Consider the following 23,580-nt stretch of genomic DNA (forward strand, 5'->3'; position numbering starts at 1 on the left):
TTTGGGTCACATTCAGAATTTTAGCTCTAAGTTTTTTCTGAAAAATGCTCACGTGTTTACGAGAACAGCTGTGAGGATATAACAAATGTGGAACTGTATTCTTTCTGGGGTCTGATGAGTATTTTCATTCTTTAAATAAGTATTTTAATTTATAGTTTGTCATCTATGCCAGCGACGTATCATGACAGGCATAATCATTAAATGCTCTTCCACTAGATGACAGTATGCACACCAACTTGTTAGAGCCGTTGATAGAGAGCGTTTAGCCAACTCGGTTTCAGCAGGGTAACAAGATGGCGTCCGTATGTCATGTGATGGTGACCAGCAGTACTTTATATCAAGTACAGATTTGATATATTTGTATTTTAAACCCATTTCGAAATAAAATTCAATTAAGCTTTCCCACTGCTGTACACGCTCCATCCTCGTCGCTTTTGGTCACACCGAAGATGACCCGGAAGTAAAAAAAAAACAACAAAAACGCGTCGCCTCACAGAATAATAATAACAAAATAAAATAAATAAATAACTTTTTGCGTTATCTCGCAATCTTTGCGAGGGAACGCAAAGTTGTTGGTTTTTTCCCTACCATGTCACTTTAGGGGTTCCGTAATGGGAAAGAACTGTATTGGTTGTGATAACAAAAACATGTAACTATTGTCTGCTGCGTTTTTCTTTATTCTATAAATGATACTGGCTAGAGCACCTGTTCTCAAAAATGTCTGTCAACGTGCCTGTTAATCTGTAATGAATTGGCAGCATTGTTAACTCTGTAGTGAACTTGAAGGCTGGTTTGCTTTGAATAATTTTGTTCACGGTGCGTCTGTCTCGTCTTGATGCGTTCAATGGTAGCTCGGAAAACTTTACATCATATAATCACAAATAAATGTTGGCTACAGTAAATGTTTTAATGGCTGTAAAGTCCCTCAATTACGCGCCTGAGTACAAAGTGTGGTTAATTAAATTAAATTAAAAACCACCTCTGCTATAAGGTGTTTGAGTTTACTTTTAATTGAAACAATTACCCGCGTTAAGACAGTGTGCGCACGCGCGTTGTCACGGAAGGGGGCGCGGAGGAATTCAGTCATGTTGCCGGCGGACTGACTTGGCACACTGCGTCATCTTTCCGAAGGCTCACTCAGGACGCTCGACTCGAGCTCGCGTCTGCCTTTCCTCACTTCGCTTCGCTCACTTGCCTCTGTCGCCTCCCTCCGTCCGCGGCTGCGTGGGCGCTCGGCTGGAGGGACTGGAGGGGGGAAATGGTCGCTTCCTCGGGGTGGAACTTTCCCGCTCACTCGGTGTTGTGACGCAGCCCTTTACCTGAGGTACGCTCACCTTGCTCACTTTTCGCCTTCGTTTTTTTTCCTTTTTTCTAAATACTATTGTGTCGACACTCCAGTCGAGTCAGAGCTACTTTTGTCCCCGCTGACAAGCTGAGCAGAACAGGTTGTAAAGTTTGGTCGAACTTGTTTGGACAACAATTGTACTTTAGACTCTCTTACGTGGATGTTTTTTTCTTTTTCTTTTTCAAATCTATAAGGCTTTTATGAATGTCAGGTCAATGCTCTTTTGTTTTAAATTGCGTGCATGTATTTTTTGTATGTAATACAATTTTTTTTACCAGGACATTAAACATAAAAGTATTTAAAACGTAATGAACTTCATATTAAGTGCCTCAGGATAAATATTCATAATTAGCAAAGTAAGTGAACACTTTGCTGCACCCGTCCCGTCATGTACAGAGAGTCGGTTAGACGTTTTTATGGCAAACATTAATTCCATATTCCAATCCTTGTCCTCACTATCAAGAAAATCAGTGCACTGGTAGGCTGTTCAACAAATGCTCAACCGACTTGCCATTAATTTATTCTTAATCAAATACATGCTCGAAAAGCTATATGCCAAACTGTTTGTGCATTTATTGTCGGGGCTTTGCATTTAAAAACAAAACTGCAAGCATAAAACGTATAAAATACTATACGCTGTAGATGCATGTCCCTTTAAGGGGTGGGGCCTGCTAGGATGGCGCGCCGCGTAACTCTGTGTTTCATTGTCTGGGCGTGAACTGCGGCAGGCCCCATGTGTGAGTGTGGCCATTGTTTGTCTTTTACTGTTTTCCTGCTGTTTAAAATAAGTGTCTGAAAAGTGTTTTCCAATGACAGGAAGGACGCTACACGTAGTACAGTGGTGGATAGTGATAGGAGTGAGTGACAAATTTGTATTTATTTATTTTTAAAGATACAAACTAGGGCTGGGCAAAAAGAAAAATCAAAGTAATTTGATTAATCGTCATTTTGAAAATCGAATTAATTGTTGAAAATTTGCTAAATCGTGAAATCAAATGTTGTTTTCTGGATTATTAAAAGCTGTTGTTCTCATGTTCTGTTACATCTAGATGTTATTGTGAGTAGGGGTAGTTCAAATGAATTTTGACGTCTATAGCTGTCAATGGCAGTGAATGAGTTAATAGTGTTTTCTTAATGAACGCAAAAAAAAAATCAAAATTTTTACACACTGTCCCTTTAATAATTGTCATTGTACAATTGAATGCCAAATCTTGACGCTGTTTTTATTTTGTGTAGCAAAATGGCCCTGCAAAACCTCACCTGCCATTACGACGAGCCCATGAGCTTTTTCTACAACAACAGCGGCGCCGACGACAAATGGGACAAGACCCAGCTCATTCTGGTCCAAGTGGTGGGCTCGCTCTTTTGCTGCTTCATCCTGCTCTCCAACGCCATGGTCATCGCAGCTGTCATCACCAACAAGCGCTTCCACTACCCCTTCTACTATCTCCTCTCCAACCTGGCCGCCTCGGACTTCCTGGCGGGCATCGCCTACGTGTACCTCATGTTCAACACAGGTGAGGTGTCGCGGAGACTGACGGTGAAAGGATACTTCATCCGCCAAGGCCTTCTGGACATCAGCCTGTCCGCCTCGCTGGCCAACCTGCTGGTCATCGCGCTGGAGCGTTACATCTCCATCATGAACTTTAAAGTCCACAGCAACCTGACCAAGAGGAGGGTGACGCTGCTCATCGTGCTGGTGTGGGGCATCTCCATCTTCATGGGCGCCGTGCCCAGTCTGGGTTGGAACTGCATCTGCAATTTGAGCGACTGTTCCCAGCTGGCCCCCCTTTTCAGCAGGGGCTACCTGATCTTCTGGTCCGTGTCCAACCTGGTGGTTTTTCTGGTGATGGTGGCCATTTACATGAGGATCTACGCCTACGTCAAGAAGAAGACGTCGTTCCTCACGCCGCACACCAGCGGCTCCATTAACCGCAAGAAGACGCCCATCAAGCTCATCAAAACGGTCATGGTGGTGTTAGGTAAGGATGTCTCTCTTTTTTTTTTTGTGGTTATGATTCATACCGTGCTCTTCTACGTCCATCATTAGTGTTATTCGCTAACCTCAGACTCCAGGAAACACAGTCATTGATGAATAACTTCCTAATAACAGGAACAAAAAGTAACAAAAAAACATTGACTTTTTATGATTGCATATACTCTCTATATACAGTACATATCTTTTCTGAGGGACAGGCCAAACTTTTTTGAAAGTGAAAAACAGTCGTCATCAGCATAATTTAAGTTAGTTGAGTTATTTGAACTTACCCTAATTTTTGGACCCTCAATGAACCGGTCTATTTTAAAATATTTTCATACATAAGTCAGTCTGGGTTATAATGTGCATTATTTTTGTGATGCATTGTATGAGAAATTATTTTTTCTTTTTTCTTTTTCTTCTTCTTTCTGGACATGTCATAATCATTGTTCTCTCTTTTTTTTCTTTTTTTTATATATATATATATATATTTTTTTAAATTAATTTATAAAAATACTAAATTAATTAATTATTTATTCTTAATTGTACTATATGTTTTTGGATAGATTTTGCTACAAATAGACGGGCACATCACGATTCATAGGTCACAATTCAATTAGATACTGATTAAACATGATACGAATCTATAAGTCGATTATTGCAATTTATTTATTTTTTATTCAAAATTTTGAAAATACTAATCAGTAGTGATAGACAAATGAAGCTTCATGAAACACTTGTGGTATTTTTTTTGCTCCTCTAGATGGCACTCTTGGTTTAAACGGGCCAGCTAGCTAGCTAGCTAAACAGCTAACCATACAGGCAGACAGACAAACGAAGCTTTATGAAGCACCTGTGATATATTTTTTTTGCTCCTTTAGATGACACTCTTGGTTTAAAAGCTAACCTCAAGTAAGATGTTTTGTTGAATATTTCCATCAAAAATTGATGTTTTAAAATCGTTTTGGCGGCATATTGAATTTATACGAGAATTGTGCACGGTAATATCGCGATATATCGTCGAAACGATTTTTTTAAACACCCCTAATTTGCATCAATAATAAAAGAAGAATCCACTGCCCGTCCCTAAAAGTGGCGTAACGTCAAACCAGGTGAAACCGGAACTGAAACACTTTGCCTTTTAGGCATGTTTTTATCCCTTCACTCCACCCAGATAAAAAAAAAAAATAATAATAAGTATGGGAGTCTTGCTGGATATCGTATGTCATTGTTCTTTGTCTACACACGCCCTGTTTGTCCATCCAGATGACTCGCTTACTTTATGTGTACACGATGTATTCCAAAGCGCTGTGTAATGATCTTATCCTGCAAAGACCGCGCTCGTCCGCAGGCGCGGCGTGCTGTCCACTAAACACACAACCTTCAATTGGTGTCCCCTCCTCCAGCTAGGAAAAACAGGAAAACATAAGACAAACACACGCTCCGCACATGACCGCTGGCTCGGAGACAGTTTGCATTGCAAGGCCTTACAAATAAGCCTGCCGTTGAAATGTCTTCATATTTGGACGTTTCTGCATTGCTAGTCATGTGACCTTTCGCTTCAAATGCACTTCGACTCGTGGAAGTGCAGACAAGGTGACGTCGCGTTATGAAAAGTACACAGCCGGGTTCAAGGGGATGCTTAATGTCAGGCAGTTAAACTGTTAACTCCTCCAGTTTGCTGGCTGGAAGAGGAAACTGGACAAACCCGTTCCGAGGTGTCTGCATGCTTTTGGGGTCCAGTCAGAATGAATGATTGCGCAACATGGCATCTCTTCACATTAGAGAAAAGAAAGTCGATTTGCACAACGAAGAAGCGATTTAGTCACTAAGAAAATTGTTGAAGCCATGATAGGAAAACATGATGGTGTCCCAGGGAAGAAAGACTTTGTTTTGTCTGTGGACATGTAGAAGGTGAAGACTCATTGCTGCTGGAGACAAGTTGAAGCTTGTGGTTTCCTTGAGTGCCAAAAATCCCTTTAAGCCGCCCTGTTGTGTGCCCGGGCATGTTGGGCTGGATTTACACTGCATGGTTGAGGTGGACCAATCTTGATTTCTTTCTTTTTCCTTTTTAAATGTCAAGTGGCACAATTCCGAAATGTGTCAACTCAAATCCAATATATATATCATATATCTGCCAATGCAAGATCATCTTAACTACTTTTCACAGATTTTGATATACCCAATGCAAGCTAAACCATATAAAAAACATTTAATAATTGCAATATTTATGTATTATTGTTAGGAATAGGAATAAGAATATTGGCACTTGGACCTGGAAAAAAAAAAGGGCATCCGAAAGTCACAACACACATTCCCTCTCGATTAACCCCGAACAAACGTGTACGCTAGCGCTAAAGGTGGCAACAGTAAACTGGTTTCACTACTCAAGCAAAATCACATCATGGAGTTCAGCCAGGATAAGCACAGCTGCTGATGTGAGCCCGTAAGTAAACAATCAGTATTTCTGGAGCTCACGTTTCCGAGTGGCTGTCGCGCGAAGAGTATTTTAGCGCAATAACACACAGTCAGTGCAAGGTGCAGTTGTTAGTCATACAGTATTTATCAAAATATCTCATTCATGAACCATTTATAATTCAACTTTTTCTTCACAATATATTCTATGCGCAATATGAATTAAGCAGCAAAATCCATCCATTTTTTATACAGGGGCGGCCATTTTGCCACTTGCTGTCGACTGCAAATGACATCACAGGTTTGGTCATGTGACATTTGCAAGCTGAACCGTGACTGGTTGTTGCCTGACCCCTGAGCAACTGTGATGTCATTTCCAGTCGACAGTAAGTGACAAAATGGCCGCCCTCGATAAGAATTACGCTAGGTGGATTTTGCTACTTAATTCATATTCATACAAACGCAATATTAATCAGAGTTTAGAATAGTGAGAGTGCATAGAACCTATTGTAAAGAAAATTTTGGGATTGAGTTTACCTTTAATGTTATTATTTTTGTATATTTAAGAGGACTATATTTTGTTTTTATGTAACATTTCATAGATTTGCTATTGTGGTACACATTGCACGTTTTTAATCCATCTCAGGGGGCGGCCATTTTGCCACTCGCTGTCGACTTAAGATGACATCACAGTTGCTCAGGGTTAGGCAACAACCAATCACAGCTCACCTGTTTTCTGAAGCTGAGCTGTGTTCAGAGTTATTATAGTTGTGGAATTTTTCATTTTAGTTAGTTTTTATTCAGTTTTTAGTTTTGGTTTTTAAATTTAGTTTTAATTAGTTTTTAAGATGGTTCTGTTAGTTTATATTAGTTTTAGTTATTTCATAAATGCTTAGTTTTAGTTCAGTATTAGTTTTAGTTATTTTTTTTTTAAATGGGAGCAACGTCATCTGAAAGTGCTTTTCTATTGGCTACTGCTAGATGACGTCACTTTTGTGTGGCACACTTTCAAATGTCCGTATTCTGGTTAATATAAAAATAAATCTACTTAAAATCACATTTAAAATCATACACAAAGACTCATGCATTAAATTTATCACCAAAGACTAAAACGAAGGACATTTTTGCTATAATTAGAGTTAGTTTTAGTTAGTTTTGTAAACATAAAACGTAGTTTCAGTTAGTTTTCGTCTTTTCAAAAGTATTCTCATTTAAATTTTATTTCGTTAACAGATTTTAGTGTTAGTTCTTTCGTTAGTTTTAGTTAACTAAAATAACCTTGGCTGTGATTGGTTGTTACCTGAAACCTGAGCAACTGTGATGTCATTTTCAGGCAAGTGGCAAAATGGCCGCCTTCTGAGATGGATAAAAACAACTGGATTTTGCTGCTTAACTCATATTCCTGTAACACAATATTTTTTTTTGGGGGGGGGAAGGGGGTGACTTCCCTTTTAACTATAGAAAATTGCTGCTCATTGATGTTGTCATGGTGAAACAACCAGTTGCCAGGTGAAAATGACCGGATGGTAAACAAATCACCTGTCATCTTACCAAAGGAAGTCAACGTACTACGGGACCAAGCGTAACGTTTTGCTCCGATCAATTTGTGCTTGCAGGAGCCTTTGTGATCTGCTGGACTCCCGGCCTGGTGGTTCTGCTGCTGGACGGCCTCAACTGCACCAGCTGCAACGTCATGAAACTCAAGCGCTGGCTTCTGCTCCTGGCCGTGCTCAACTCCGTCATGAACCCGTGCATTTACTCCTACAAGGACGAGGAGATGTGGACCACCTTCAAGAACCTCCTGCGGTGCATCGGCAACGGCACTCGGCGGCAGCGCTCCACCCGAGCCAACGCCCGGCCGCTGAGCTCCACCCAGGACACGGGCAACAGCCAGCCTCCGTCCGAAGAGACCAAAAACGCAAATCAGGAGATCTTCCAGACCTGAGAGCGGGATTTGTTTGAAGAATGTCTGCTCACTTCGTGAAGATAATGCGGCCACTGGAGTCAACGGTTTATCTTCAAAGAAAAATGTTGTCTGGAGAGGAGTACCAGCACCGGCGTTAGTCAAAAGCTGGACCCGGACACACAACACTTGTTCCCACTTGTCGGAATGTCATCATTTTGAAAACAATCTCTCAAGGGAGATTCCAGTCTTCTTCCTGTTTCTGTATTTACGACTGAAAAGAAACAATAGGAAGGACAACCTGGTCCACTTTTTTTTTCCCTCTGACATCCAAATAAGTGAATATGCCACGGGTGACGCTACGGTCTCGTTTGTGAGGAGGAGTGTTTTCTTAACTGTACTGTAGCTCTGCAAACCGCCATTGTTCTATTACATACTGCAACCATACACTCTCTGGCCACTACATTAGGTACACTTGCCATACGTTCATGTGACGGCAATTTTTATTTACAAACTTTTTAAAATGACCTCTGTCAATGTCAACCACACATCTGTTGTCTTTTTAAACTTGTATCTTTTCATATTTGGATCTAATCAAGTGTCAGGTAACACATTTTCACCATAGGTTGTCATTACACGCTTCTAAAATGGGGCGGAATAATTTCAAGCGTAGCCTCGCCTCCATTTGCAATCTTTGCCCGCGGCCAAAGATAATAGTCACTCAAACTTACCGCTGCTGATTGCGGCAAACTTGTTCTCCCTGTAGCATTTTCCCCACATCCGCTGCAGCTCCTTTTAATGGCTGCTGCTGCTCCGGTGAAACAAAAGGCAAGAGGCTTGTTAAGAAAAAAAAAAAAAAGTCGCAACTCACTGGATTCCTGCTGGAGGTTTGTCACACAATAGTTTACATGCAGGAAGCAAAAGGAGGATATGACTGACGTAGACGACATCACTCCTTCCCACACGCTTGTGCTATAAATAACTCGGCCCGCAGACGCGGACTATGACAGTTCTTCATGTTGGCCTCACAAAAAACGATTTCATGTTTTTCCTTTGAAGTGTCAACTTGTTTGTGTATAGCGCGTCACGCAGAATGCATGAGTAGAAAATGATATTGGAAGTTTGAATTTTATAAAAGACAAACATAAGAACATCTTTGACCGAGCTTGTTTTTTTTGTGACTGAATTATTGTATAGCAGGAGTCTCAAACTCAACTTCTATGGGGGCCACTGGAGATGGTCTGTCTGGGCCGCATCAAGTATTCAACAACAAAAAAAGGGAGGTTCAAACTTCAAGTGTTTCCAGAAAAAAGATCCATCTCCTGATTTTCTTAAAATTGGCTGCTCTCGTTGCCAACCTTTCTCTTCACGCCAGGTTTTGAAAAAGACACGACTGGTACTGGGTTTGGCCAAAAGCTGTCATGAGTCTAAGCTATGGTAGCCAATAAGTGCTTTCAAACACACACACACATTCAACTTTGGTGTCAAGGGCCGCAAAATATCATTCTGCGGGCCCCAAATGGCCCCCAGAGCAGGAAATTGAAACACCTAGTATAGCGGGACCGTCGTTCAATGGTGAAATCATGAAAAGAAAATTTAGAGTCACACCAAAATTCACATCAGTTTTTCGAAACAAACATGGAGGCTCACCCAGGATTTGTGGTCAATATGGGGTGTGTGGGTGTTGTTGTTTTTTTTTACCTTTCCCAGATTAGAGTAGGGTGTCCATCCTGGTATGAGGCCAGTAACAGCTCACCTGTTTTCTGAGTTTGGTCATGTAGCATTTGCAAACTGAGCCGTGATTGGTTGTTACATGAGCAACTATGATGTCATTTTCAGTCAACAGCAAGTGACACAATGGCCGGCCTGTGAGATTGATAAAAGCGAGTGGATTATTATTATTTATTTATTTTGCTTTATTCATATTCCACAGCGTGTTTAGACTAGTGGGGCTGCAGAGAACATATTGAAAAGAAAACTTATTGTCTTGACGTCCCCTTTAAGAGAAATGTATTGACATTTAGTGTATGACCTGTTGCTTCCACTTTGCGGGTTCACAAGCTCTCAAGTAGAGCAACACGAACCACCTCCCAATTAACTGTCCATTTAAACAAGTGCCCCAAACCTGTAAACCTGTTCACGGAACTTGCAAAGTGCTTCTAAGAGATAACCGGCTATAAAATAATGTAAACCACTTTGGTTTTAATCGCGGGAAAAGCTTTTTGCATAGTTTGCTGGTAAAAAGTCAGCTTTCAATTCAGACCTCATTAAAGTGTTTTCCACTCACAGGATGGTGCATGAGAAGAGCGAGGACTGTTCATCTTCAGCTGCCAGCGCGACCGTCTGCTGCCACTCGCATTTTTTATTTTTTTTGCAAAGCCAGAAACATGTAGCGACTTCAAAGTGTGCGGTGGCAGCCCTTTTTATTGCCACTGTCCTGTAATTATGCATTCTCTGAAGGGGAAAAAATGAATTCTGTCCATTTTCTGGAAGACTGTTTTCATTTGCTCCTAATCTCATGTTAAATGGGTCAAAAACGGAAAAAGTGCATATTGTTATGAATCCATCTCAGATGAAAGAACTGTAGCTAATATTCAAACCTAAAACCTCTCTTCTGTGAGGCAGGCGTGCTAACCACTAGACACACTACGCTGCCCTGCCCAAAAACATTTAACCTATACAAATAACATCATTTATAACAATTACAAGTCAATTAAATATAAATGGATGCTTAACCTCATTCTGTGTTGTAATTAAAAACAAATAAGCTCAAATTCAAGAGGTGGACTTTTAATTATGTTTACCAGGGAGAATATGTTGTTAGTTCTGATTAAAGCTGATTAATATTGACAATTCAATTGAAGTCACTTAAACACACACTTTATAACTCAAGTTGATGACTAAATGCTGATTGGAGAGCCACTTGTTCTGATTGAACAATTGGGGACACCAAAGAGGTGGAGAAGGTCATGCACGCGACTTACGCAAGCAAGACAGTGACGTCATGTGAGCTTGCCTTTTAGTGTTGGATATCAACAAAAAAAAAGAGACTCCATTTGTACCTTAAATGATTTTAAAATTTTGTTTATAAAGGGATTAATTGTGCTTCAGCCAGTTCCACAATGTTCTCTCAGCTCTCTCTCTCTCCTTCTCTCTCTAAATAAAAAAATAATAATTAATTAAAAAAACATATGGTCTTACCTTTGTACCAATCCATGTCAAAATCGGTAAAATATTTGACAATTATGGACGTCATGGTTATTGAGGCCGAATACATGTACAGTTCCCACCATACAAGTGAATGGAAGAGCACTGCGCTTCTTCTACGCATTGCGCCAATGGAGCTCATCACTGCCACCTGCTGACAGCGGCAAGGTACTTTCTTGACTCAACCGTGCACTTTCAATCACTTGTCTGGCAGATCAGGGGGATTAAATATCTCACACGCATCCATTAAATATATTGATTTACAAATTGTTGAATATGAGTATGTGTGATTAAACACGTATATTTGCAATGTAAAGACAAACATTATTGAATAAAAAAAAACATGTAAAGCCTGATAACTAAAATGAGAAATAATGTCATCATTATTTGTTTGTATTTTACTCTTGACATGCAGGGGAGGGGTCAGGAACCTCCCCTGCCTGCCCTGACCCGCGAGTCCCTGACGCACACACATACTCCCTCCACTCATCTGTCTGACGGTCCTGCACACTTGGTCATGGCTCTGCGGACAGCAGCATCCTTCTTCCTGGCTTTCTTTTTGGTGAGTCCTCTGTGCAGGATTTGTTGAATCAGCACTTTTAATCATGCTTAGGAGAGTAAATTAACGTGGGAAAATTTGCATATTTTTGCTAAGGTAATTTTGTTCCTGCAATATGATTTCCTGGGCATACATAATACTTTATGAGTGTGCGTGACTATTGGTGATAACTTTGAGGGGGAAATAAATAAATTTGATATTTTCAACATGACGGTATATGAGATGGCATTTTAGCCCTTCAAGAACTTGCAATAGTAGTTTTCAAGCATCTAAAAAAAAATGAAACAAGAATATAGGTAAGAACTTTTCTTTTTTGTAACCTAAAAAAATAACTGAGATAATGTGGTTGTAAAAGTGCACACACCCTCTTATAACCGTGGATTTGGCTGTGTTCAAAAGTAACCAATCCCATTCAAACTCGTTAAATGGGGAGTCAGCACACCTGTCACCATTTGAAGTGCCTCAGTGACAGTTTTCTGCTCACTTGATGGAACAGTCTTTCACCTAGCGGGTTCAAATCCCACTCATTGACAATACGAATGGTTGTCTGGCACACACATTACAACCTTGTTACTTTTTGTGTAAAATTGTGTGCAGGGCGTTGATTGCTGGCACGATCTGGACAACACAGAATACGACTGCTGGCCAAGCAACAATCCAAATGATTACAACATGATCAGCTGCGGAGGTATGTGCGCTACAGTTGCACTCAAAATATGTCATAAAATCTAGCCGTTTGTACAGCAGATGCATGTAAGTTGCAAATATTACATGTGGTGTGCCACAAGGGTCTATTCTGGGACCTTAAATGTTTACACTATACCCTTATTAAATGGTATATACTGTATGAATAAGAAAATATTTAAAAAATAATATTTGAGGATAGAGAGGGCCACTATGAATACGCGTGGCTTTTTTTCCACATGCATTTGTATTATCGAGTCAGGTCTGGAGATGTCTTGGGTGCAGCGCCCCCCGGAGAAAGTCACCAACGGGGAGGAATTCAACGTGTCGTACACCGTCACAGCCTCAGATTCCTTCTACGACTACGCCGTCAGCAACAAGATTTTCCGGTTCAGGTGAGTGAGTTTCATAAACATTCGGAATCTTGAATGTCTGCCGTGCCCGGATTGCTCACATGCATGAACACACGCACACACATGACGTGCAGGTGCAAACCGGATGGATTTGGGTGTTTTCTCGATGGAATTATTGCAAATACTGGAACTTGTAATTAAAATGACTTAAGTGTAACATGGAGGTAATTGACATGGTGGGTTACTTCTTAACATTATTATACTGTAAGTGTAAAAAGAAGTTAGCTATTGTAATATATATAAAAATAAATAACTGAATTCATGAATTAATTAATACCATTTTAATTTGTATTCAACATTCTGTATTTTAATACAATGTGTGAAGGGGATTAGTCTCACGATTGTTTTCCATTCAGTTTTTTTCCCATACAGTATTTAATATAATGTAATAATTTTATTGAAAAAAATTGTGTATAAATTAATTGTTAAAAAGTGTCATTGGCCGGTTAATAGTGTCCTATAATTTCTGTTTAGCAACAAACAGCAATCCACTCTTTTCATCTCTAGTCTAGCACAAGTCACGGTCTGAATCTGCGCAGGGGCGGTTTAGACTGAGTTTGGTATTTTCGCAAACACGCGCAGTTTGGAACAGTTACTTTTTTTTTACATGAACACAGCCGACTTAATTTGCTGTCAATCCCTGCGGCGCCTCTCATTCCCTTTAAAATCTGTGAGTGTGAGATGCAGTTCTTGACAACAGAGATCACAGATCTACGCTGTGACCCCTCTCTCTGCCCTCGGGTGATTTAAAAAATAATAATAATGAAGATGATCATAATAATGTTTTCATTAAGAGGGTCCAACGCACGCTGTTAAAATAAGATGACATTAACTAAAGATGTCCGAGGAGCGTTACACTACCTGCGCCAGTAGTTAGACATGATCCCAGCAGGTGAAAGTTTTTGTCGAATTTGAGCCACCAAATTGTCAACGAAAACGTCCTCAGTCTGCCCGTCCTCTCACCAGGGCGTAGAGCGGTCTGACTGTAGCTGAGTGATTGATTCTGCTCCTATGCATACTTCTTTCTGCATCTAGTGACGCTGCGGAGGCAAAACGATTCTGTCATGAGCGCGAGTGTCCATCCAACTGGAACAACGCGAATGAACTCAATTGTTGCGTGCACCACGCCAACATCCACTCGTGTCCTCTGGGACTCATGGTCAGTGTCGCGCATGCACTCATTTACTATGAAAACTCCAGAATTCGTCAAATGCCGGCAGCAAAATTACAAAATATTCATCAGAAAAATGGATTTGAAAACGTTCAACGAGAGTGTTCTTGCTTTACAGAAACAAGGCGGCATCTGTGGCCCTTGGATTCCCGATGATGGCAAAATAGTGACGCATACAATGTCCAAAGCAGGCAAGATGAGCCAGAAATACTGGACGTCAAAGGTGAGCTTAAGCGGCTGTTTTGGGCAATTGTGCTGGAATAATCTTTTGATTACGTTTGAAGATGGCCAGCCTGCAAATCTGCGTACTGTATAATTGACACCCATTGAAATGCACTGAGGGTGAAAAAAGAGAATTTTTTTAACCCTAAAAAAAAAAGCATTAAAAAAATAAAGATAAACATTCAATTTATTTTCCACAAAAACATGAGTAAATATATACAAATATAAATATATTTATATATTTGCATGCATTTAAAAAAAAAATGAATATGCAAATCAGCTGTTGCTGAGTCCACTTTATTAATAAAAACTAGGCATGGAGGCACGAGTACTGATATAAGTATCGGGCCGATACCCAGCATTATTTCAATGTATCAGTACCAATATCGGCCTCCCTCTTGTGGCCATTTTCTGATAGCAGAATAGAAAATTGTCATTATTATCATGCAATTTGAAGGGGAAAAAAAGCTATAATGGGAGATATAGGTCTTTCTTTAAAATGATCTGTCATTGTTTTGGGGGAAGAAATTTCATGTATCAAAAAGTACTAGAGGTATCGGTACTTGGTAGTAGCAGTGTTGACTAAGTTACTCAAGAACAATAATATATTACTTATTGCTAATTACTTGCCTGAAAAGTAATTTTTTACGTATTACTCCCTGCCAAAAGTAACTTATTACTTTAAGTTCCTTTTTTTTCTCATTGCCCTAAACATTGCATCCTTTCTCTCTAAGTCTAACTTCGCATGTTCAACATAAGCAGTTGTTTTTTCTCCTCTTTTCCACCACCAACATTGTAAATGATCATTCTCGTTGTTGATAAAGTGTAATGTACACATGATTGATGAGTCCATCTAAGCCAATTTGTACGCCCATTTGAATTAAATGAACACGGAGACTTGTACTTTGTTTGAATTCATAAATTGCTGACTAAATGGAACCACATCTGGGCTTAAAATGAACACAAATATTTTCTGTATCCTGTCAGAATGAAAATAGGGACGATTACTTTTGGAAATAGCTAAATGTAATATTATTACTCAAAATTTGAAAGTAATTCATTACTGGAAAAAAAGTAAGATTACTTTTAGTTACTAGTTACTTTAGTTACTTTCCCAACACTGTTGAGTAGTCAAGAGTAGAGTAGTCGTACTGGTCTGGAAAAAAAAGTGGAATCGAGCATCCCTAATTGTGACAATGACCCAATTTCCATGCAGGTGGTGCTGAGCCATGTGGGCGTCACTTCAGTTATTGCTCATGTCAAAATCGGACAAATGCATGCAGCATTGGAATCCAAAGTCCTTGTTGTCAGTGCTCAAGGTCAGTCTGCAATTTGTTTGTTAATATTTTTGCATCGTAGCCATGATTAGATAAAAGCATATTTACTTCTTTTTTTTAAAGCATACTCTACATTGTTACATGATAAAGTAGCAGGAATGCAAGGAATCAGTGGCCTTGCAATTGAATAGTTCACTTTCCAATAACAAAGATAATTCAGCTTGTTCATTTGCATCTAAAATACACAATTCCGGCTGCTCTAGTTTGCGGGGATGACGTGTGTGAGCTGGAGGAGACTTGTCTCAACTGTCCTGCGGACTGCGGCATCTGCCCCATGTCCATGGCCATCAAGGTGTCCATCGGCCTCCCCGTGGCACTTTTCAGCGCCGGGTTCATCCTGACCATGGTGGTGAGTGTGTGCGTGCCTGAATGTGTGTATGTGAGATTTGCCAGGTCTAAATATTTCTCTTCATTCCTTTCCCTGCAGTGGCTTCAGTATCAGAAACAGAAGATGTTCTGGGATGAAAGCTGGATCATTGACTATAAGAATATAATATTTGGTAAAAACGCCTTAACCCGTGGGCAGTATTTTATTTTGAAAAGGCTTGGTCAGAACCAAAAAAAAGCCCAAAAATGGTCACAATAACGCCTAGGGGTTAAGATGAAAAAGTGTATGCAATGTTTCTGTTTTGTAGTCAAAATCCATTCATCAATGACATCGCAACACGTCGGCAGAGTAGGGGTGTCAACTGGTCAAGTGATGGGTTCGACCCCTAGTGCTTTGTACACAATTAACATCTGATTATATGCTGCTGCAGGCAGAGTGTGCGGTCCAGACTTCGGCAGCACAAACAGCCCCCAGCATGTGAGGAGCACTTCGAATGTCAGCCAGTTGACTGACACGACCATATGCACCGGCGTCAACACCTTCTTCAAGCAGGGATTCATCCAGCCTGGCCTCTAGTAAGACAATGAGAATATCACTTAGATCACACAGCGTAGACCTCCACCAAGGATGAACAAGATGCTAATGATTGAAATTTATTGTCAAACCACATATAATCATAAAAGGCAGTGATCTCCAAGTTAACTCCCATCCATCGTTCCATTTTCGACACCGCTTATCATATTGAGGGGAGTCAAACTTTGATCCAAAAAATCAATTGAATTCTAACCTTTTGTAACAGGAAAATGACGATGAAAGCATCATCTCTCGCCCACGCACCTTCGTACTCGGCGGAGGTAATTAGATGTGGTTTAATTTCCTTTTAATGTGGTTTCAGAACAACAATTGGAAAAGCACCCAGAAGTAGACGCATTCAACACATCTGCCTCACAATCCTCAGGTTTAGGGGTTGAACAGCCTGGGTTTTCTCCAGATAAATCGGTTTCCTCACACATTCAAAAAAGTTTATTGAAGACTCCAAACTGTGTCTATAGGTCGACTGAAAACCAGTCCAGTGCTTATCCCTTGCCCAAATTCAATTGGGATAATCTTATATTCAACCCGAATGAGGATAAGCGGTATGGAAAATGGACTGATAGTAGACACCGAAGAAAACTGCACTCATACCTTTAAGTAATCCCAGTTTTGTTCCTTTTAGTGATGGCAGAACAGTTGCAGTCAAACACGTCCAAAAGAAAAACTTTACTCTCTCTAAAAGTATCAGGAAGGAGGTGAAAGAGGTCAGGTGAGGGGAAAACCTGAGAAATTCAGGGCCCTATTTTCGTAGACAGCGCACGGATGTGCTTGGCATAAAACTGGCACATCTTTTTTTTTGTGTCAAGTCTAGTTTAGTGTATTTGGGAATTTGGTAGACCACGCTGGGCGTTCTGGTGGGGTTTTCAAAAGTAGACTCGTTTTTGGACCAGGTGAACGCATGACTAAATTGTGGCGCAAGCGGTGTAACGCAGTGTTGGTGGAGTTGATCCAAAGTGCAGGCAGACCATTTCTTGGTTCTGACACAGAAGGTGGCATGATCGGGGGTGGAAGGTGCTCTCCAAATGCCCACTTCACAGCAGCTAACTTTTCAAAACCTTCAAGTGGATATCTTTCTTGCTGTTCCTTATAAATGTACTTTGTGTGCTTCGAGCTTCTGCATGGATACGTCAATTTCTGCTTTTGCAATGCCAAAGACTGTATGCGCCGCTCATGCGCTAAATTTAAAAGGGAACAATTAGCCGTAATTAATTAAGTTTACTGTGTTCACTCCCACAATGGCGCAAATGAAAATTGACACTTGTGCCCGTCTATGAAAACACCAAAGGAAATAAAACTCCACCCATTCTCACTGTTACACTGCACTTTGCGCTAGATTTGCATTGTACATGAAAATAGGGCCCTCGACTCGGAATTTTTTTCACACACAAAAGTAGCACCGCGTTTCAGTCGCTGAATCAGTCGTCATTTCCATTGTAGACAACAGGACCATCCAAATCTTTGCAAGTTCATCGGGGGCTCCATTGAGGTTCCGTATGTGAGCATCATCACAGAACACTGCCCCAAAGGAAGCCTGTCTGATATCCTACTCAATGACGATATCCCAATCAACTGGGGGTTTCGGTAAACCAAAGACACATTAACTGTCTATCTCCTTAACCCTGGAGAACCCAAGAACCCTTTTCTTCTTTGGAAAATTATGAATTATACATTAATATGACTGCTATAAGTTCACTGAACACCAAAATATATGTTTTTTCAATGTTTTTTTCAATGTATTCCCTAATTTAGGATTAAAAATCTGAATAACAAAAACTGTCAGTAAACTATTTAGAATTTAAGAAAATAATCAATCAAATGCACAACTACATTGAACAATATATATTTTTTGTTTTATTTGTTGCATTTTAGCCATCTTGTCACCACCACTCTGGCTCATGTAAGTGCAATATTCATCCACTAGATGGCCCCATGCAGGGGTCAGAAGTGGCACTCTGGACTTTTGAAGTTAAATTTGTAAAAAAAAAAAAAAGGTCTTTGTTATTTGAGTAGCAGAATTTATAGGGGCCAAATTTGACCCCGTGGGTTCTCCAGGGTTAAAAAAAAGAAACATTACATGTTAATGTATCCAACAATATAGCTCTTGACGCTACACAATATGCAATACGTTTTTTCACAGATTGTCCTTTGCCACTGACATTGCCCGTGGGATGTCCTACCTGCACCAACACAGGATGTTTCATGGTCGACTTCACTCCAGGAACTGTGTTATTGATGATCGCTGGGTTTGCAAGATCTCTGGTAAAAACAACATGAAAAAAAATACAGAGTACAATATGATAACTCATTTTATTTTCTTCCTGTCTAGATTACGGTCTTACACTCTACAGAAAGGAGGACTTTGATGCAGTCAGTAATGGGTTCACTTGTGGCGATGTAAACCGCGTCTACTGTGCTCCAGAGGTCCTCCTGGGAAGTAGCTCGACGATGACACCGGCAGCAGACGTCTACAGGTTACCCTTTCAATTTGAAAGCATCATTACTTTATTATCAATGACAAAAAAAAAAAAAATTTGTCTTTTCTGTCCTTCCTCTCAGCTACGCCATGATCCTGGTTGAGATAGCCACTCGCTCCGACCTCATTTCGGTGAGTTTGGCGGATTCTTCTTCTTGCCTCTGGATTATGTGGCTTTGCTTTGATCTTGACTTTCTAATGAGCAGTTCCCTTGATGGTAACAGGACCAGGCGGAGGAAATGAGGATGGACGTCATATGGCGCCCTCCTCTGCCCGAACTCAAAACAGGAAAAAACGACGTGGACTGTCCCAGTCAAGAAGACTACTGTGAGGTGTGTTATCACTGTACGGTGTTCCCTAGCTATTTTGCCGTTCAGTTTTTTTCAGCTATGAGTTTCAGAAATAGTGGTGAAAGAATAGTCCAGAATTGCTTGTATAATTCTGCAGCAAAACCATCCGGACCAGGAGCTTTATTGCTGGGTATTGATTTGATGGCTGCATGGAGTTCCTTGTTGTTTATTGGTGCTTCAAGCAAGTTGATTTGGTCTTGTGACATTTTTGGAAGGATTTGATCATTTAAGAATGTATTAGAATCATTTTGATTAATAACTACAGGAAAGCATAATATTTCTTAAATATGCTGTTGATTTCTTTTGGATAACGTGTTGGTTTCCCTGCTGAGTTAATGATGTTAACAAGTATTGCTTTCTTTGTTTTGTTTGCTTTTGCTTTATTCATTTCTATGATGAAAGTGTTCTTGTCGCAGTCGGCAGGGATGGGTACATTTTACATTTGAACCATCACTGGTTTTCATTTGTGACCATACCTTCATCTATTGCAGTTTTACTTTATTATTTTGTTGATTTTCTGGTTATTTGTCTTCTTCAAAGTTGGACCAGTCAAAAAAAAAGTTTTTTTTTTGTTTTGTTTTTTAGGGGAAATTTGTTTTACAAAAACTAAGACCATAAACATTAGAACTCGCCACCCCCAAAATCCTCGTACCGTCATCGTTTGGAAATATGCTCCAAACTGGCTGCTTTACTCAGGACCGTTCGGAAACTCCAAACGCTGGTCAAATGTGCCGTTCGGTTATTCAGAGTGCCCCAAAAACGGAACCCATTACAGGCAGTACAAGTTTTTCTTTTTCGTTTAAAATGGCTTACCTTAACCAGAATGACATGTCACATTGTAGCCAAAGGTACAATCCTGGTGGATTAATACGCCTTGTAAATTGTTGTTGCCATGACAATCTTCTACTTGCATACTTCCAGCGGATGAAGAAGAAGACGTCTTTTACTGTACGCACTGTGCGCTTAACTCTTTGCAGCTTATCAAGAAGTGTTGGTCTCACAGCCTGACCACAAGGCCCACGTTTGAGCAGGTCAAGAAGATGCTGGACAAGATGAACCCACATAAAGTCAGCCCTGTGGACATGATGATGAGCCTGGTATATCCCTTCCAACATGTTGCTAAGGAAATTCTAGCACTGCACAAAAAGTGGATTGCTGAATAGTAGATTGTTACAAAAAATCATAATAATCCAGCTGGACATTATGACATCAATTTTGATAAACTGCAGATGGAGAAGTACAGCAAACATCTGGAGGCCATAGTTGCTGAGAGAACACAGGACCTTCTTCAAGAGAAACAGAAGACTGATCGCTTGCTATACAGTAAGTGTTGCAGGTTCAATTGTCACATATGCTCATATTAATAATATAGTAAGTCATTTATTTAATGTCACATATGAACTGCCATTCCCTCCTTCCTCATGTCTCCGTTTTTCCATCTAAGATACTTAGGGCGCTAATTAGTTGAACCACCAGGCTTCGTGTTTCTCAGACTTATTGTTAAAGACAGACACATTTTGTTGCCCTCCACACTCTTCGAGTGACAACATCATTTATTCCTTCTGCAGGTATGTTACCAAAGCCGGTTGCCGATGACCTCCGCCAAGGCCGGACCACAGAGGCTCAGAGCTTCTCCAATGCTACAGTCTATTTCAGGTTGGTTATAAATGTTCAAATTCACGGAGGCAGCTTACTGTAGCTACATTTGCCTCTTCATGACAGTGACATTGTGGGCTTCACCCAGCTGTCGGGGGCCAGCACACCCCATCAAGTTGTGGACTTCCTCAACCAGCTTTACACCACCTTTGATGACATCATTGACAATTATGACGTCTACAAAGTGGAGACCATCGGCGATGCGTGTAAGTGATGAATTATGGGTATGTTCTTTAGCAACAAAAGAAGAAAATAATATAGTATAGAATTGTATCTCTCAGGCATGATGAGCATGTCTTTTCCATTCTTTTACTGTCTCTAACAATGGCTCACTGATACAGACATGGTGGTCTCAGGAGTCCCCCAAGAAAATGGCATAAATCATGCAGGGGAGATAGCCAGCATGGCCTTGGATCTGGTCAGTGTTTGCCACTCGTTTAAGATCCCCCACAAGCCCAACACGCAGCTGAAAATACGCGCAGGCATCCACTCAGGTACTTTTTACACTCTGCTGTGTCAATGCCATTGTATACAAACGCGCTTATACAAAAGTGCGTGGCTTATCGTGTGCCCTTCAGGACCTGTCGTGGCTGGTGTGGTTGGAACCAAAATGCCTCGTTACTGCCTGTTCGGAGACACTGTCAACACAGCGTCACGGATGGAATCAACAAGTGAAGGTAAAGAAGGAAAGAAATCAACTGCACACAACTTTGCACAATTCTTTTTTTTTTTTTTTGTTATGCTTTTTATAATTTATCTAAATACAGCAAATATTGACCCTATGTGCAAAAATAGATGCATGTTTCTTTTTGTATTGTTTGGAAAAGCATTGAAGATCCAAGTGAGTGGGGCCACAGCTGACCTGCTTCACACGTTGAGAGGATACCTTCTAACCTCCAGAGGGACACTAAATGTGAAGGTAATGCTTGCATCCATCCATTATTTACATTCCATATATCATCAAAATGTTCACAGAATCTGGAGAAATACCTGCACATAAATGGCAAGGTCGAAACTCACCATTGACCTTCAATTCCTCTGGCAGCACTGCATTAAAATCTGGCATTATTGAGTAAAGGAACACTTAAAAAAAACTAATGCCAATTAACTCAATGTGTCCCTATGTTTGAAAATGCAAGTTGATATTCTACCATACAAAGCGAAAGTCATACATCAACATGTGTACTGTATAATATATAACACCCTGAAACAAAATTGGCTTCTTTGAACTCAAGGTCATCTGAGATGGACTGCCGCAAAGTGGAAAAGTGTGCTGTGATCTAATAAGTCCACATCTAATTTTTTATTTTTTTTTGGGGGGGGGGGGTGGTGTCGTGTCTCACAAAGTTCAAAAGCAGTCATCTGTGATCGTATGGTGGGGTGGAGGGGGGGGGGGGGGGGTCTTAGTGCACACCGCATGGGTAATTTGCATATGTGTAAAAGGTACAAACTGTTTTTTGAGCAATATATGCTGCCATCCAAGCAATGTCTTTTTCAGTTGATGGTTATTTGAGTATGACAATGGCATGTCACATTCTGCACGTTACAACAGCATGACTTCATATTAGACTGGCCTGCCTGCAGTCCAAACCCGTCTCATATTGATAATACAAGGTTTCCTTAAAGTCTCTTTATAATTAATAATAATAATAATAATTATATATATATATATATATATTACAAAGGCAGTTGATGAAATATATTAACCAGATTTGTTTTATTTTAATTGGTGTTTATTAAAGTTTTTATTCACATTAAAATGTTGTGTTTCAGATACTGTGTTGATGGATGGGAAACTAATGTTGAGGCTATCCTACAGTGAACATGGCAATAAATCGAGTACCATCTTGATGTGCTTTGTGCAAGTACTGGAGTCCATACACAGGGCTATTAAATGAAGTTAAAAAAAAAAACTTTAATTAACACTCATTAAAAAATAAATCTAATTAAAATATCTCTACAGCTACCTTTGTAAAGAGACTTTATGGACACTCTGTTTGTGGCACATCATGTGCAAAAATGCAAAATAGGACAATGGAGACCCAGAATGTTGAGCAACTAAAGATGTAGAGGATCTAGCAAGATTGAAGAGAGAAAAAAAATCCTCATATAGTGTATTCAATCAATGTGCTGTGGGTTGGAAAGGATTTGCAAATCATTGTATTCTGTTTTGATGTGTGTTTTACACAACGTACCAACTTCATTGGGGCTGGGGTTCGTATATCACAATAATCTGTTATTTGAACTGGGGCGTGAAGACTCTTTATATCCACTTCATATGATATTGGTAGCCTGGAAGAAAGAAAATAACCGTAATTCTTCCCTTGAAAGAGATAATGCATGTTGGGTGTGGCTTTCTCCTACTCTTGAAACCAAAGAGCTGTTTTAGGATGTTGATAGTGTGATCTTTGAAGGGTGAGGTTTCTGCCTCCATTCACTTTGATTTTTTTTTTTTTTTACTTGGGCGTGGCCTCATCTGCTGTTGCCTTCCCCCCTCCCTTTCCCTCTCCTCCATTAAAACAATTGCTTCATTTAAAATTTACAGGATCACATGTTTTTCTTGCGGACCTCTCATCTCTCTGAACTTTTTTTTTTCCTTCATATTTTCGATTTCAACAGGGCAAAGGTGAGATGAAAACATGGTGGCTGGAGGCCAAGCGAAATGAGTTCACGGATCCGCTGCTCAGAACGTCGGAGCTCACAGGAAGTCCCGTGCCAGTTAGTGACTGAAGCTGGCTAATATGTTGATATGACCAAGATGTGAACCACGTGCAGTGACTGATTACATGTTGTTTTGTGCAATTCCTCTGTTGCATGGAAGTCACCATAGTTGTAAGGGTTGAGCTTTGTTGTCAGTGTCAAACTTCCTAATGACAATGTCAAGTGACATTCTACTATTTTTATTTAATTTCTCTATTGTCTGTGGTTTTCCCTTACAGGCAGCA

The 23,580-nt window shown here is 40.2% G+C and overlaps 2 protein-coding genes across 4 annotated transcripts; both read left to right on the forward strand.

Moving 5' to 3' along the window:
• The first annotated feature begins 1,064 nt into the window (after nucleotides 1–1,064).
• Nucleotides 1,065–8,794, forward strand: lpar3 (lysophosphatidic acid receptor 3). 2 transcript variants are annotated; one of them, XM_077585049.1, is made up of 3 exons: nucleotides 1,065–1,324; nucleotides 2,582–3,327; nucleotides 7,355–8,794. In XM_077585049.1, the coding sequence occupies exons 2-3, from the start codon at nucleotides 2,586–2,588 to the stop codon at nucleotides 7,681–7,683; spliced, it is 1,071 nt and encodes a 356-aa protein (XP_077441175.1). In that variant the 5' UTR covers nucleotides 1,065–1,324; nucleotides 2,582–2,585; the 3' UTR covers nucleotides 7,684–8,794. The 2 variants fall into 2 exon arrangements, with proteins under 2 accessions (XP_077441175.1, XP_077441176.1); XM_077585050.1 differs by having other exon boundaries at nucleotides 1,307–1,445.
• A 2,554-nt stretch (nucleotides 8,795–11,348) lies between these two features.
• LOC144062943 (atrial natriuretic peptide receptor 2-like) lies at nucleotides 11,349–23,478 on the forward strand. 2 transcript variants are annotated; one of them, XM_077584764.1, is made up of 23 exons: nucleotides 11,349–11,410; nucleotides 12,005–12,095; nucleotides 12,354–12,486; nucleotides 13,540–13,663; nucleotides 13,794–13,898; nucleotides 15,114–15,216; nucleotides 15,438–15,583; nucleotides 15,662–15,734; nucleotides 15,993–16,137; nucleotides 16,779–16,865; nucleotides 17,594–17,737; nucleotides 18,294–18,415; nucleotides 18,483–18,627; nucleotides 18,713–18,761; nucleotides 18,854–18,961; nucleotides 19,957–20,076; nucleotides 20,209–20,302; nucleotides 20,548–20,635; nucleotides 20,702–20,841; nucleotides 20,977–21,129; nucleotides 21,214–21,312; nucleotides 21,463–21,554; nucleotides 23,255–23,478. In XM_077584764.1, the coding sequence occupies exons 1-23, from the start codon at nucleotides 11,366–11,368 to the stop codon at nucleotides 23,363–23,365; spliced, it is 2,517 nt and encodes an 838-aa protein (XP_077440890.1). In that variant the 5' UTR covers nucleotides 11,349–11,365; the 3' UTR covers nucleotides 23,366–23,478. The 2 variants fall into 2 exon arrangements, 1 of the variants encoding a protein (XP_077440890.1); XR_013296482.1 differs by lacking the exons at nucleotides 21,463–21,554; nucleotides 23,255–23,478 and having other exon boundaries at nucleotides 20,724–20,841.
• The last annotated feature ends 102 nt before the right edge of the window (nucleotides 23,479–23,580 follow it).

The sequence above is a fragment of the Vanacampus margaritifer genome, chromosome 13 (assembly GCF_051991255.1).
Source record: "Vanacampus margaritifer isolate UIUO_Vmar chromosome 13, RoL_Vmar_1.0, whole genome shotgun sequence".
In the NCBI taxonomy this organism is placed as follows: domain Eukaryota; kingdom Metazoa; phylum Chordata; class Actinopteri; order Syngnathiformes; family Syngnathidae; genus Vanacampus; species Vanacampus margaritifer.

Excerpts from the sequence above, each read along its gene's own strand:
- LOC144062943 (XM_077584764.1), top strand. The coding sequence starts at position 11,366 with ATGGCTCTGCGGACAGCAGCATCCTTCTTCCTGGCTTTCTTTTTG. Across the intron at positions 15,735-15,992 it reads CTATAAGAATATAATATTTG|GCAGAGTGTGCGGTCCAGAC; the intron begins GTAAAAACGCCT and ends ATGCTGCTGCAG. Across the intron at positions 21,130-21,213 it reads ACGCGCAGGCATCCACTCAG|GACCTGTCGTGGCTGGTGTG; the intron begins GTACTTTTTACA and ends TGTGCCCTTCAG.
- lpar3 (XM_077585049.1), top strand. The coding sequence starts at position 2,586 with ATGGCCCTGCAAAACCTCACCTGCCATTACGACGAGCCCATGAGCTTT. Across the intron at positions 3,328-7,354 it reads AACGGTCATGGTGGTGTTAG|GAGCCTTTGTGATCTGCTGG; the intron begins GTAAGGATGTCT and ends TTGTGCTTGCAG.